General features: G+C 47.9%; 1 protein-coding gene across 1 annotated transcript; it reads right to left on the bottom strand.

Annotated features, from left to right (window-relative positions):
- Positions 1 to 97: 97 nt before the first annotated feature.
- CIMIP3 (ciliary microtubule inner protein 3) lies at positions 98 to 10,724 on the bottom strand. The gene is made up of 2 exons (XM_075910058.2): positions 10,552 to 10,724; positions 98 to 519 (listed from the first exon to the last, which is right to left on the bottom strand). Exons 1-2 carry the CDS (start codon positions 10,591 to 10,593, stop codon positions 103 to 105), a joined length of 459 nt encoding a protein of 152 aa, XP_075766173.2. The 5' UTR covers positions 10,594 to 10,724; the 3' UTR covers positions 98 to 102.
- Positions 10,725 to 15,020: the final 4,296 nt, after the last annotated feature.

Below are 15,020 nucleotides of genomic sequence, written 5' to 3'. Positions count from 1 at the left end.
CGGTGTCCTGGAGCCATCCAGGTAAGTTGCACCTTACCCGATCAACCTACGCACTGCACTAGAAAAATCTGCACAAACGAGAGGCTCGGGCCAGGCACATGGTCACTTTCCTTGCTTTGGGTTTATTGCAACCAACTGTGGCTTTGTCCCAACAATGGGTCTCCACTTGACGATGTTTGCGCACTCTACGTCTATCACCTTCCTGGTGTGATCAGTGTCCTGGCAATACCGGTACCCGCAGGTTGGCTTCTGTGCAGTGTAAAACGGAGCATACGAATTAGAGTAATTCGATTTATAGAAGACAAACTTGAGTGAATCGGGGTTATGGCTCCCAGGGTGTACGACGAAAGGAACAAACATAGCGGCTAAAGATTGGTCCTTACGATAGCCTATTGGAGAGGACTGCTCCTTGGATGTGCGCAGCGGGCAAGAAAAATCTTGTAATGCTTTGGCTGTTTCTCTTCCTTTTGATCTCTTGCAGGGATTGATGGGTGGGCCAGGTTTCAGAGCCCTGTTGATCTGTGAAAAGTCATGCAAAAAGAGACATTGCAATCCTTTTTTTTTTTCTTGCACAGAATTCTAGCAATTTCATGTTCTTTCTCTTTACCATCTACCCAAAAATAATAGTCCCTTCCTCCACCCTTGCCCCCTGTCAACCCAATGGCATTATAGCTGTTCCAGTCCCCTTGGTGCCCCCTTGTGGTCATTCTGCAGTATAACGCCTGCCTACCAGACCCCTCCCTTTCCATTTTATGAGAAACAATTCCATTCCAGGCACATCCCATTCTCCTGGCACAACCAATCCCTGACCTTGCTTTAAGTTAGGATAAGAGAAAGTTAAATAGCAAATTTGGTGGTCTTAGCTCTTACTGTTTAGGAGGAGGAGTTCTTGAACAAACAGGCTCACAGATGGACAGACAGACAGACAGTCAGGGCACGTCTAGACTACGTTTTTCTTTTGAAAGAAGATATGCAAATTTGGTGCAAATTTGCATATCTTCTGATTGCTTTTTCGAAAGAGGGGTTTTTTTTTCAAAAAAGCAAGCAATCTAGACGCGGTTCTTTCAAAACCGCTGTAAATTCTTTGAGGAAAAGGGTCTTTGAGGGTTCCAGATGTGCCCACAGATGCACAAACTCTCTAAACTACTTAGTAGATAGAACAACTTTAACAAAACAAATGTAGAGGCCCCCCACTCCAGGATAGCACATACCCCACTGTTTACGGCACTCACATAGGATGTGGGCAACGGGCATTCAAATTCCAGGTCCAGAGCAAAGATTCAAAACTGGGTCTCCTAGGTTCCAACTGAGCACTTTAACAAGTTACAAGAGGGGCACGGCACCTCCCTTTTATGAATGTTACAGCGTTAAAAATGACCAACATGAAATGCTTCATTTGAAGCCAACGTTTTCCTGCCTCATTACGCCGGTAAGGTAATGATTACTGGTTAACCGGTTACTCCTTCACATCCCTATCAGTTAAGTTATTTGCAACTCCTTAATCACACTGTTGTGCCTGCTCTTTGTCTCCCTGATGCCTCACCATGCAATGCATTTTTGTGCCACTTGTATGTGGGTTTGCAGAGCCAAGCCACAACCTTGGCACATGCTTCAGTGGGCCTATTTTTATTTTGCACACAAATATTCAAAAGAGGAAAATGTGAATCCATAAATCTTATCAGCAATCTATACAGATCTATGTGTTCCTTGTGTCTTCAGCCAACAATGAGCCCACACCCAAAATATGCTGCCTAGCTCACCCTCTTATTCCAGCCGCACATATTTGGAAACCTCCAGCTTCCAAATTTGCTCTCAGTGATCTCTTTGCAGAAGGTGGGGCAGGCCTGATCACACATACTACTTGTGCTCATGTATTTTGAACTATCCCTAGCATGCAGGAATAAAGGGCCAGAGGATAATTCTCTGGCATAGATGAGTCTCAGTTCTATACCCAGGGATGGTTTATGAAGCCATGGGATTCTTACTGCAAACAGTGTGAACAGATTCACATTTAAGGCTACATCTACACGGCACCTCTCTTGCGCAAAAGCCTATGCAAATGAAGCACGGATTAGCATATTGCCACACTTCATTTGCATAATTAATTGGGGGCATTTTGCACAAGAGGCTTTTGCACAAAAAGGAGCTGTGTAGATGGCTCCCTTTTACACAAAAACCCCTCTTGTGCAAGAGCTGTTTTTCCTCATTTTTTTCAGGAACGGCTCCTGCACAAGAGGGGATTTTGTGCAAAAAGGAGCCATTTACACAGCTCCTTTTTGTGCAAAAGCCTCTTGCATGAAAACGGCCCCTAATTAATTATGCAAATGACATTCAGCAATATGCTAATCCGTGCTTCATTTGCATAGGCTTTTGCACAAGAGAGGTGCAGTGTAGACGTAGCCTAAGTGTGCCACGTTATCATCGGGCTAAAACATAGCATGCAAACATGTTCCTCCGCTCGCAGAATTTAGACTTTCGTTTCCTCCCAAAGCAATTCATTCTCTTGTCAGAAATCATTTATTACCAACTTTATGACACACACATCCGGGCTGGGATACTACTGCACAGGGGGCAGCGCACGGGTAGCAAGATAGCTCATGTGACTGGAAATGGGAATGCTCAACCCTTTACTTCTAGGTTTGAATTCAGCCAGGACCAGATGTTGCTACAGGTTGAACTTTTCTTCTCTGGCACTCTCTGGTCCAGCAACATCCGTGGTCCGGCATGATGTTAGTGAGCTGGCTGTCCACGTATCATGGGTGTGGCCAAGTTTCCTGCGGTCCCAGAAAGTTTGTTTACAGCCCCCCACTACTATCGCTCAGTGTTCTGTGCTGTGATTTTGCTCTAATTTACCCCTAAATGTCTTCTTAAAGCCCAGGAAGCAGTGGAAGTGTTGGTGATGCTGCTAAACCAGGGCTACTCGACATGCGGCCCATAGGCCACATGCGACCTACGGCCCATGATGAGGTTTGGGTTTACGCAGGCCTCAACATGCGGCCCACGGGTGGAATCCTTTGAATGTGGCCTCCACTGGGAAAATGCTCCACAACGGCAAGGCATCTCCCAGGCAGGGTGAGCAGTGGAACAGACGAGTACGGGGTATCAGCGTTTCTAGCCTCCAGGGAAGAGGTGCCGGGAGCGCAGGGAAGTGCTTTGTATTCATGCCTGTCAGTGTGAAAGAAACTATTTGCATATATATTTGCATGTATATAGAACCACACTTAAGTTGCGGCCCTCGGCATGTGCTGGGAGTATCACTGTGGCTCCCGGGGTTTCCAAAGTTGAGTAGCCCTGTGCTAGACAATATTGACCTCCCATGGTCTGGCAAATTCTCTGCTTTGGCACTGGCCAGGTCCTGATGGTGCCAGACAAGCAAGGGTCAACCTGTACCCTCAAACTCATTTCTCAGAGGCTAATGACCAACCAGATGGTGGTCCCAGTTCCTAACAGGGATGTTAAAGTGTATGTGTGTAACTGTGCAACCACTGGATTTTGTAGTGGTTACACGTTTACCTGCAAGCAGGGGAGGCAGGCAGGAGCCAGTGCCCACAGGAAGCCAACTTTTAAGCTGGCTCTCCCCCGAACACCAGCTCCCTCTTGCCCCCCCCCTTCCTGCCTCTGATACAGAGGCAGTGGGAGGGGAGGATGTGTGTGCAATCGTTGGGATTAACCAATAAATCCAGGTTTACCAGCTAATCATGTAAATGACAACACACTAACATCCCTAGTTCCTAATGGATCAGATACCCACTGACATCAGATTGCTTCCCTAACATCAGAACTGCAACCAGCTAGAACCCATGCTGGCATGTCAGGGACCAAGCAAGCCATAAATGCCTCTCTCAGCTCCGGAGGGGATCCCTCTCCGCTGAGGCGTACCCACGTGGTGGCACGGGGAATGCTTGCCTGGCTGTGTGTGTTCTGTGTGGCCAGGGCTGGCCTTACCATGAGGTGAACTGGGGGGGGCACCACTAGGACCCAGAGTGTAGGAAATTGTGTCTGCTGCTGGTGAATAGGTATTCTCTCTGCTCCAGATGCCCAGAGATGCTGGAGGAGGGAGGGCCCAAGAGACATAACAGGAAGGCAAGAGAAAAGGGGCCATGGGGGCTTCATTTGAACTCCCCGCCTCAGGTACCAAAATGTTGTGGGCCAGCCCTGTGTGGGGCTGCCAATGCCACACCTTGTGCTAGTGTGAAATTCTCTGAAAGAAGGAAAATAGAACGAGGGTTTAAATGCACGTAGGGGTCAGAAACGCAGGTTGCCTGGGGAAGGTACAAACATCCCTCAGAAGTAAAATATGCCTGGCACATCTACTATATATTTGAGAGAACCTATCTGTCTGACTGACTGTCTATTCAAGAACTCCTCCTAAACGGTAAGAGATACGACCACCAAATCTGACATACAGCTTCCTCTTATCCTAACTTAGAGCAAGGTCAGGGTTTGGGTGTGCCAGGATAATGGGATGTGCCTGGAATGGGATTGGTTCTCAGAAACCCTACGGAAAATAGAACCACTAGGCAGGTGAAAGGGGCTGGCTGGGGGTACCCAACCTTCCAGGACCGCCAAGTCTCCCACTCCCTAGGTGCCCTTTAGGGTTGGCAGCAGGGCTGAAGCTCCCCCTCCCCTGATTCACATGGGAACATAGCCAGCTTCATCAAAGAATGCAGGGAAAGTGCACAGTTTGCTCCATACCTCACTCTGGCTGGAGAGCGTAGAGGGGCAGATGAACCTGGACCTGACCCAGCTGAGGGACATTCACCTCTCCCCCAGCAGTGCTCAATGGAGCTGCAGCAGCCACGGAGAGGAGCTTCTCAGCTGTCCCCAAGCTGCTGTGGTGAGAGAAGGCTGGGGCTGTCCTCTCTGCCTGGGGCAGCCTGCACACTGCACCCCTCCTCCCCGCCCCAGCCCAGAGCAACGATTGAAATGAAGCCTGGACATTTTCATTCTATTATCCAAAAAACAAAAATTACGGGGGAGAAAGACCTGAGCGAGGCCGGGTCAGTCTTCTAGTACAGAGCTAAAACCCTGAGGCTACGTCTACACTGGCGGCTTCTTGCGCAAGAACAGCCCTTCTTGCGCAAAAACTTGCTGGGTGTCTACACTTCATGCATGTTCTTGCGCAAGTAAATTTACAGTGCAGCGTTGGAAAATAGGGCTTCTTCCAGAAGTTATTCCTCCTCCCATGAGGAAGAAGCCCTCTTGCGCAAGAGCTCTTGCACAAGAAGGCAGTGTAGACAGGCAACATGAATTTCTTGTGCAAGAAACCACCATGGCTAAAATGGCCATCAGCGCTTTCTAGCGCAAGAGAACATCTACACTGCCATAGATGCTCTTGCGCAAAAGCACATGCCAGTGTAGACATGCTCTTGTGGAAGACTTTTGGCGCAAGAACTCTTCCGCAAAACAGTATTGCACAAGAAGCTGCCAGTGTAGACATACTGAGCGTACTGAGTGGCTCTACATCTCCCAGCAATTCTGTTCCTCCCAAACTGCCCCGGCACTCACCCCAGCTCTGACTTTGTTGCACCTGGGAACCTGAAACTTTCTTGGCAGGGACATGATGTTTTTTGCCTTTGCTACTTAACCATGACTTAGAGCGGCTTGGGATAGGCCACTTTTCTCAGAGGAGGCTTGTGATCCCTAGAAAGGTCAAATGGGAACCACGTTTCCCTGGCACAATTATTACTTGTACATCCTAAAAAAAAGTCTGTGGCGCCTCGCTTTATTTTTAACCATGTAAAGAGGTTTCCATGACGCTGTGGCTTATTCAACGGATTTATTTTTGGCCTATCTGCCTCTGACTACTGGGACATAAACCTATTACTCACCTAACAGGGAGATCAGTAAAATGGTTACATAAATTAAATTGCCCACTGTCTATGAGGGAAGAGGGAGGCACCCCATAAAGTTACCCCCAGTTCCTATCACCCACTCCCCAAACAGCCGGCTGCCAGAGGCCTGGATACCCTCACAGCATGACCCTTTTCTTAAAGTATCAGAGGGGTAGCCGTGTTAGTCTGAATCTGCAAAAGCGACGAGGAGTCCTGTGGCACCTTATAGACTAACTGAAGTGTAGGAGCATAAGCTTTCGTGGGCAAAGACCCACTTCGTCAGACGCATGTAGTACATGCGTCTGACGAAGTGGGTCTTTGCCCACGAAAGCTTATGCTCCTACACTTCAGTTAGTCTATAAGGTGCCACAGGACTCCTCGTCCCTTTTCTTAAAGGGTCTGTTTCTGAGGCTATGCCTACACTACAGAGTTTTTTGGTATCCCAGAAAAACTCTGCCACGTCCAGGGAGCACGTCCGCATTTTCGGAACAGTTTCCAAAAAAGCGAGCACGTTCTTTCAGAAGTCTTGTATTCCTCCTTTTGTGAAGAATAAAGGCTCTTCCGAAAGAGGAGGTTTTCCCCACAGTTGGCCAGTGTAGATGAGCCAAATGTCGGAAAAGCCTTTTCCAAAAAAAAAAAGCGGAAAAGGTTATGCAAATTGCAGTTCACAATTTGCGTATCTTTTTCCAGAAGATCACAGTGAAGACATAGCCTGAAAGATGCTCAGATTCAGCTGTGTCTCCCAATGGTTAGTGCTTCCATTCGGCTTCCATTCAGTGGTGGCTAGTGGGGAGAGAGAAAAATCTTCCCTTCTAATATATTCCCAGAATGCCACTAAAATTCAGAAGCGTATCCGCTTCCTAAGAGCCTAATCCCGAATGCATTGAAATCACGATGAAGACTCTTGGCTGGACCTTGGATCTGACCTAGCTGCAGTTTGCAAGTGAGAGGTTAGCATGTTCCAGACTTATGGACCCACAGGCTTGACACATGATTTGGGGACCCTTCTTCCCCACTCTGAAGTGTCTTGACTTTGTGGGGGGATGGCATTTCCTCCGGGAACGACAGTCTCCAAGTGGGCAGTGTCCCGAGTGCTGGGCGGGTGACAGGCACCGGCGGTAACAACAAACACCCACTGCCCATGCAAGGGAGATCATAGGCAGGGGAAGGCAGAGGAGTCCCCCAGACCCATCCCCCAGCCTGCTCGTGTGATGCCGGAGACAGGGGCAGGCAGGCCGGGGGTCATGCCGCACCACCTGTGCCACAAGACTACTCATTGTTTCTAAACTTCCTGGAAGTGCAAATCCCAGAGTCATCTTAGCCCAGATCTTACTGCCAAAAGGGACCACAGTCCCTAGTCTGCCCTATGCTTTCTGCATCAAGCCCGTAACTTCTAGGGGAGCTAGCTTTTAAAAGAAATCCAATCTTGATTTAAAGATGCTAGATATGGAGAATCTACCACAACTCTAGGGAATTGTTCTAGTACTTTACTACCAACTGTGATGTAGTGTCAGGCTTGGGCTGGAACCATGAAGGGGACAGACTAAGGAGGGGCTAGAATCTAGGGGCTCAGGGACCCCATCTCAAGGGGTCTGAGGCATCCTGGCCCAGACGCCTGTAGACACATCACGTCTACTCTGTGCTGTATCCCGAAGAAGCAATAAACCTCCTCTATTCTACTTGCTGGTGGAGTCTGTTCTTGCTGCTATGGGGGTGCCGCGTCGGAGGAACCCCGACACATCATCACACCAACACTCTTTAAAATGTCCACCTTGGGTACTAAGACAGTGAATACATGTTGGGTGCTGAGCTCTTCTGAAAATCTGGCCCCAGATAGACCTTATTTTCTTGCTCATCTCCCCTGTAGTTTTCACCTCTTGCTAAAGTCCGTGCATGGAGATGGAGGCCTGAGATTAGTAAATATCAAAGATGCTGCAGGCAACTACCACACCCTCTAAATCAACCACATCAGATAATAAAATTTCAACATCTATTATATTCCTGATCTAAAAGACATGATTGTGGAGAAAAATGAAATACAAGGGGAAAAAACTGAAGCAATAAGTGGTGACTATAAAGGAGATCTTTTGCTTCCCAGTACCAGCCACCTAGCATATTCAAAAATCATGAGTCAGATTCTGAAAAGTATGAGAGTGACTTTAAAATCACACATTTTAAAAAAATGGAGGTTGGGTACTTTTTATGTGCTTTCTGGTTTTTGAACTTTTAAGATGCATTTGGATCTTACTTTCAAGCTTTTCTCTGTAACCCTGACAGCTAGAAACTTTTTTTAAGGAAAGCTGAGATTCTTGTGACATCAGGGTTGCATCTACACAGCACCCTAAACTCGAAATAAGATATACAATTTGTGCTACGCAAATTGCGTATCTTATTTCAAATCTATTTCGAAGTAGCTTATTTTAAATTTGGTGTATCTACATAGTGCCAAATTTTGAAATAACACACTATTTTGAGCCATCCCTTAACCCTCAATGAGGTTTACCAGGATGGTGAAATAGCACACCCATTATTTCAAAAAATATTTACAAATAACAGGCAGCTTGTGTAGACACGGGGTAGCTACCCGAAATAGCTGTGCAGTGTAGACATACCCTTAAGGAACCGGGATTTCAAGAAAAACGCCAGCTATCATGAGAATGGAGATAAAATTGTGAGGCTTGGCAACATGGGTTAAAACTAAAACAGAAAGGGGGAAAAAAGACTCCTCTCAATTCATAGGGAAAGACAACACAGGAAGTACCAGAGTCACCTTGCTTGGGTTCATCTGTTCTCAAGCATTGGTCGGTGACTAAACCAGAAGACATGAGGCACTTTGCATTTCCACAAACATCACAGCTCTTTCCAGAGCAGCAAAACAGTAGGTGTTCCAAATTCAATGTATTTTCTATGTTATCCAGCTGGTTTCCAAAGACCCTTTTGATAGCTGACCACAGCAGGTGACATACACCTAAGTAACCATGCACATGCACTTTTGAGATGAGGTTAAGGAATAACAGGAATTGCATTAGCCTAACAGCAGGTAGCACCAGGTACTTCAGGAGAAGGCCGTTACATAAACAAATATTGCTATGAATGAGAAAGCCTTCAAGGGACAAAAGCCAGCTTACATGTGCCAGCTGTGCAGCACGTTAGCAGTGTCCCTGGCAGCCCAGACGTATCATGGTTTGCTGCAATCCAGGTTTAAAAAATGGCTCCTCTCACAATTCATAGGGAAAAATAACATTAGGGATTTAAAACCTGGTTAACCAGTTAAATGTTACAATATGTTTAACCAGTTAACCACTTAACTGGGATTCCACAGGCAGAGGCTACTCCAGCCCAGCTGGACCTGCAATGCCACGAGCTACTTCAACCAGGCCAGGCCAAGCCTGCCGCAGGTGGGGGCTGTGCAGGCTGGGACCACTGCATCACGAGTGAGGGGCTGCTCTGGCCGGGCCACCAGTTAACCAGTAACCTTACTGGGTGATGCTTACCCAGTTAACTGGTTAACCAGTTACATCCCTAGATAATACACACATAAAGTACCATTCACCCAATCCCTACTGCCAGAATGGTAGGGATGCTGCAGCAGCAGGTTGAATATTTGGTGTTAGGGCTGTGGAAGGAACTCAAAGAAGATGAGGAGTAGAGATAGGTATGCAAGGAGCACACTGCAGGGTTTCTGTGGATTGACAACCTCTTCAAGGCTGGGACCTTTCCACATACTCATCAGGAAAGCACCCAGGACAAAATTCTCAAAATCATCCCATGTCCCATTGTCAATAGAGATTTAGACACGTAGGAGCCTAACAGGCTCCTAAATCAGTTTGGCTTTGCAACGCTGAGTGCAGCAATGACAAAATACCTTTAAAAATTGTGGTGTCTATGCCTACGGCCTAATCTCCATGTAGATTGTGTGCCAGAAGAGCCATTTCGGCTAGGAGTGTACTAGGGGGAGTTACGCCGGTCCAAGCCCTGGTGTGGGTTGAGTTAGACCAGCACTAAGGTGATTATACTAGTATCTTATATTCCTGTCCCATAAAAGGATAAACTAGGCCAACAGCCACATATTGACAGCTATAACTGCATCCACGTGACAAGTGAAACCATTGGCGTTAAAACCGTGTGTAGACAAGGTCAGAGTCACTTCTGAAAATGGAACTTTCTGTCGAATTCTCTATTCTAGGAGTGGGGAACCTAAGGCCCTAGGAGGAGCTGGATCTGGCCCCTGTCTTGCCTGAATCTAGCCCCTGAGGCTTGGAGCTTTCCCCCATCCCAGCAGTGGGGAGCCCCAGCTGGTGCTCCAGCCCACCCTCTTGCCATCCTCCCATGGGGCTGGAGCTTACAAAATCTACTAGGCTGGTCCCCTCCGGGCTCTGGTGTGGGAGGGGAATGTGGGGCTGTCTGTCTCCTTCTCAGTCCGGGCATGTCAGTGAGGGGCTTTTTTGGTTTGTTTGGGGGGGTTGTTTGTTTTTGCTTCTTATTTGTGCGAGGCCCCCAAGTGACTGGTCTGTGTGTCAGCGGTGACCCCCCCCCTGCTCTCCTCTATCCCCGAATTGCGGGTGGCCCCTGCTCTGACCATCCCCCCAGGATGAACCCTGCTGCTGCACCTGCCCTGCCGCGCACACACGTGGGGGACCCCTGGGCCAGGCGCTCTCTGCCCAGCGGGGCCAGGCCGGGGGATTCTGCCGAGCCCATCGGCCCGGCGGGCTCCTACCTGCGAGGGACCCCCCCCTGCGGGGATCCCCGGCTGCGTCATCCCGCCGCCGGGCAGCCCCGCCCGTGGGCTGCAGCCGCTCTAAGCCGCCCGGGAGCTGCCGGGGGAGCCCGGCGCGGCAGCGCGCATGGTGGCCGGTCGCTCTGCGCGCAGCCCGGCGCTGCGGGGCCGGGCCATTGTGACTCGGGCCAGGCGTCAGCTGGGGGGCCGGGAGGGAGGCAGCGCTGGGGAGGGCGAGACGAGCTGCTGAGTGTGCTGGTGGCTGGAGGGGAGGAGGGACCCTGCCTACCTCTGGCAAGCAGCGTCCCCCGTGGGCTGCCGGCTTGTGCCGCGCTCAGGGGCGACTCACCTCCCGCCCTGCCGCTGAGCCGCGCGCCCGCAGGCTTCGCTTCTCCGGGTGGTGCACACCCTCGGTGCACATGACAAAAAGCATTCCGCACAGGGACGGGAACGAGTCGAGCGACCGTCGGTCCCACGTATAACCTAGCAGGAAAGAAGAGACTCGAACAGCTAATGAAAGGACCCGGGGCTCCCCTTCCAAACGGCAAGGCTACAAGGAGCCCTGCGGCACCTTACAGACCAACAGATTTGGCAGGGCAAACGCTGAAGCGGTTTTACCCGGAGAGTTTATGCCCCTAGCAAATCTGTTTGTAAGATGCCACAGGACTCCTTGGTGTTTTTGCAGATACAGACTAACAGGGCCACCCCTCTGAGAATGTTCACAAAGCTAAAAGAGTTCACTTGCTTCCAGTATGTGATGCCCAGCAGCTCTGCCTTTCTGAGCGTTACAATCCCATAAGGATAGTTTGTCTAGTGAACCACTGGCAGGAATAGCAGGGACTGCTCAGTGCAAAACTCTACTTTGTTCCCATGCGCAGCTGCCATTCTGATTATAGACTTTTTTTAATTCATTTTTTTTTTTACTGAGTGAATAATTCTGGGGTAAATGATCCACCCCCATCCCCATATGGATCTTTTTTTTTAAGCATCTCTAAGCGTGTGTCTAGACTACAGGTTTTTTTTAAAAAAAAGTAGCCTTTTTTCAAAAAAAACTTCACCTGCATCTAGACTGCACCCGTGTTCTTTCAAAAGTAAATCAAAAGAACATAGCAGTTTTTTGATCGCGGTAAACCTCAATTTACGAGGAATAACACCTTTTTTCGAAAGTACTCTTTCACAAAAAGGTGCTAGTAAATGCAAACTGTGCTTTTTCAAAAGAAAGCGTCTAGACTCTGTTTTGATAAATCTGCTTGTAGTCTAGATGCTCTCTTTCGAAAGAAGCTTGTAGTCTAGCCTAAGAAAAAGCCTCTTTCGCATGTTATCAGTGATGAACCAGATTTACACTAAAGTAAAAGTTCTTCAGCTCAAGAATTGCACATTCAGAATTGGCTTACCGTGACAAATGGACCAAATGTTATCGTCTCAGCCTCTCGCCAGCTATTTACTTTCATAAGAATAGATAATTCAGCAAAATCACTCAAGAATATACATATCGGGAACATATTATTAAAGGACTAATTCATTCTGTGGTAAAAAAGTACTTTGCAAGTTTTATGCCTGACTAGTTAATAATCACTAACTGCCTGAAAGTGAAAATCTTCTTTGTTTGAAAAATTGGCTGTGAATACAAGCTGTTTTTCCAAATGTGGATACACTTTTGCCCAGTGCCAGATTATGTTCATTTCCAGTATTTTCATGGATGTTCTCATGCATTATTCAAAATTCATGCATATTAAGAATGCAGATGTTAACACTTAGCATTCCATTTGGATGTGTTCACATCTCCAAAGCCCTATGTTATCTAACCCCATTAACAAGTCTGTCTACTTGTATGTATATCAAGTAATCTGTACATTCCTATTTAGTAACTCTACTGTTCACTTGAATTTTTTTTTAAAGCATTTGAGACATTTTCCTTGGGTTTTATAATCCATTGAAAATTTCAGATATTTTGCTTGGTACTCATTTATAGATGCAATGCCACACCTATGAAATATAACATTGATAATGCTGTCAAAGCCACAATGATTGCTTTGTTCCTTGGCTGTCTAGGAGCTATAGCATCAATTTCTTACAGCTAACTCTGAGAAGAGAGAGACTACACCTCTGCAGGGGCAGATTGCATAATATATTTACACAAGTTCCTGGACAGATAACAAAGTTTCTTGTCACTGTTGCCTGAATAACACACTTCATGCAATCAGAGGTATTCCACAGAAGTCTTGTGTTCCTGAAACAAAAAACAGGACTATGTAGCACTTTAAAGACTAACAAGATGGTTTATTAGGTGATGAGCTTTATGTAGACTCTCTTCTCAAACCCTACACAACCAACACTCCCAGCTATCTCCGACATCTCTATTACTATTCTTTGTGATCCTGAGTTATGGAAGCTGCCACAGGTATTGTGTTTTAAGCCATGAAGCAAACATGCACCTGCCTTTCCTAAAATAACTCACTGAGGAAATATATCAAACTTTCTGTATGGCATTGCTCCTGTCATGGCAGAGGTGTTTGGGAAATTGGGAACACTATAGATGGAACCTCCCTAGCCTGGCATTCTTTGGTTCGCCAACCTCCATGGACTGGCATGATTTTCGTTAGCCTGATATCCACTTATCATGGGTGTGACCAAGTTTCCTGCAGTCCCATAAACTTTGTTTACAGCCACCCTCAATATTTTCTAAGAGCCCAGGAAGCAGTGGAAGTGTTGGTAATGTTGCTAGACGATATTGACCTGCCATTGTTCAGCAAATTGTCTGCTTTGGCACTGATCCAGAGGGGGCCAGAGTTGAGAGGTTTCACCTGTAGCGACGTCACAGGTTACTAGAATGTCAAATGAAACCCCATACATTCCATGCCTGTTGTGTTCTCTCTGGCAGCCTGCAGGGTTTGTTTCCTAGCAGCATTTATTATTTCTGACTAACCATCAGGAAGTCGGTGGGGTTCTGCACATGTGGAATGTTTGAGCTGTCTCTGTTGGAATTCTAAACATCTCTCTATTGATAGCTGAGGTGCTCATAAATAGACCAGCTTTTCATGGACGGTGTCATTGTGAAAGTATAGGTGTGACTGGTGATATGCAATTATGGGATGGATACGTGGAGGCAATACAGGGGTTCCTCCAGACAGGCACCTAAATACAAATGGTCAGCCGCTCCGAAGGAAATGCTATGTCTCTGAAGCTCCTATGTTAAAATCAGACTATTTTTAGATAGGTGCCTAATTTTAAGCATTTGCATATGTTTGTGGAATGCACTGCCCTCCACTGGAGAAAATGTTCCAGGCCGTTGTCCGCTGGTCCCTTTATTGCCTGAGTTAGTGGAACTGCTCCCTCAAATCACATCACAACCCACATTTCTGCTGCTGAATTTTAGTAAAGCACAAAAGAAGCCATTCCTACAGTCGATAATGGGCATTCTTAGGCACAGAATTGCCATCAGGGCTGCTCGTGGAGACAGGGAAAAACATTTAACGGCTGGACAAAGAAAAATAATTGCAGACAGAAAGTATACAGCTCCATAGCAAGAGAATGCAGATGCCTCTCCCCAGCCCCTGAGAAGCTCAGAGAAAACTTGATGGACAGGTTCTCAGCTGAGAGGAGTTTCCAGAGAACCAGAGTTTTCCCTCCTCAGCCTTGTGCTTTTCTTCATGATCTGCGTCTAACATGCCCTCTGCTTAGTATTTACTTAGTTCATAGGTCACATGTGTTTACTTTTATGCAATAAAAACAGAGAAGAAATGCAGGGGGAACACACACACAAGTACAGTGGTAAAACAGAACAGAGTTAAGAATAGATTTTATTTCCTCAATCAAAAAAAGAACGGCCATCCTGGGTCAGACCAAAGGCCCACCCAGCCCAGTGTCCTGTCTGCCAACAGTGGCCAGTACCAGGTGCCCCAGAAAGGGTGGACCGAAGACAATGATCAAGCAAATTGTCTCCTGCCATCCTTCTCCAGCCTCTGACAAACAGAGGCCAGGGGCACCATTCATTACCCCCTGGCTAATAGCCTTTTATGGACCTAGCAGTTACAAACCGGGATTTTCTCACCCCGGAGGACTGGAGCTGCGGGACGCCTGGTCCCGCCGCCCGCCTCCTCCGGGGCGAGAAAAGCTGCTCCCCGTCTCCCTGGTCTGCTGGGGGAGCCAGCAGACCAGGGAGACGCTGAGCAAAGCTGCGGAGGACCCGGCCGGACCCGCGGCGCTTCCAGCTGATCTGGAAGTGGCCACGGGTCCGGCCCCGGGTCCTCCGCGGCTTTGCTCAGTGTCTCCCTGGTCTGCTGGGAGGGGACGCAGCAGATCAGGGAGATGTGGAGCAAAGCCCGGGGCCTGTGGTAGAGCAGGTGGGGCGCTGCCGGTTGGTCCCGCAGCACCGCTCCTTGGCGCTACTGGACCAACCCGGCAGCACCCCAGCTGCTCTGCCCCAGGAGTCCTGATTCAGCCGCTGCTGATCAGTTTCAGCAGTGGCT

This window comes from Pelodiscus sinensis, chromosome 27 (assembly GCF_052426305.1).
Source record: "Pelodiscus sinensis isolate ZL-2025 chromosome 27, ASM5242630v1, whole genome shotgun sequence".
NCBI lineage: Eukaryota > Metazoa > Chordata > Testudines > Trionychidae > Pelodiscus > Pelodiscus sinensis.
This window is presented reverse-complemented; position numbering and strand designations above follow the sequence as displayed.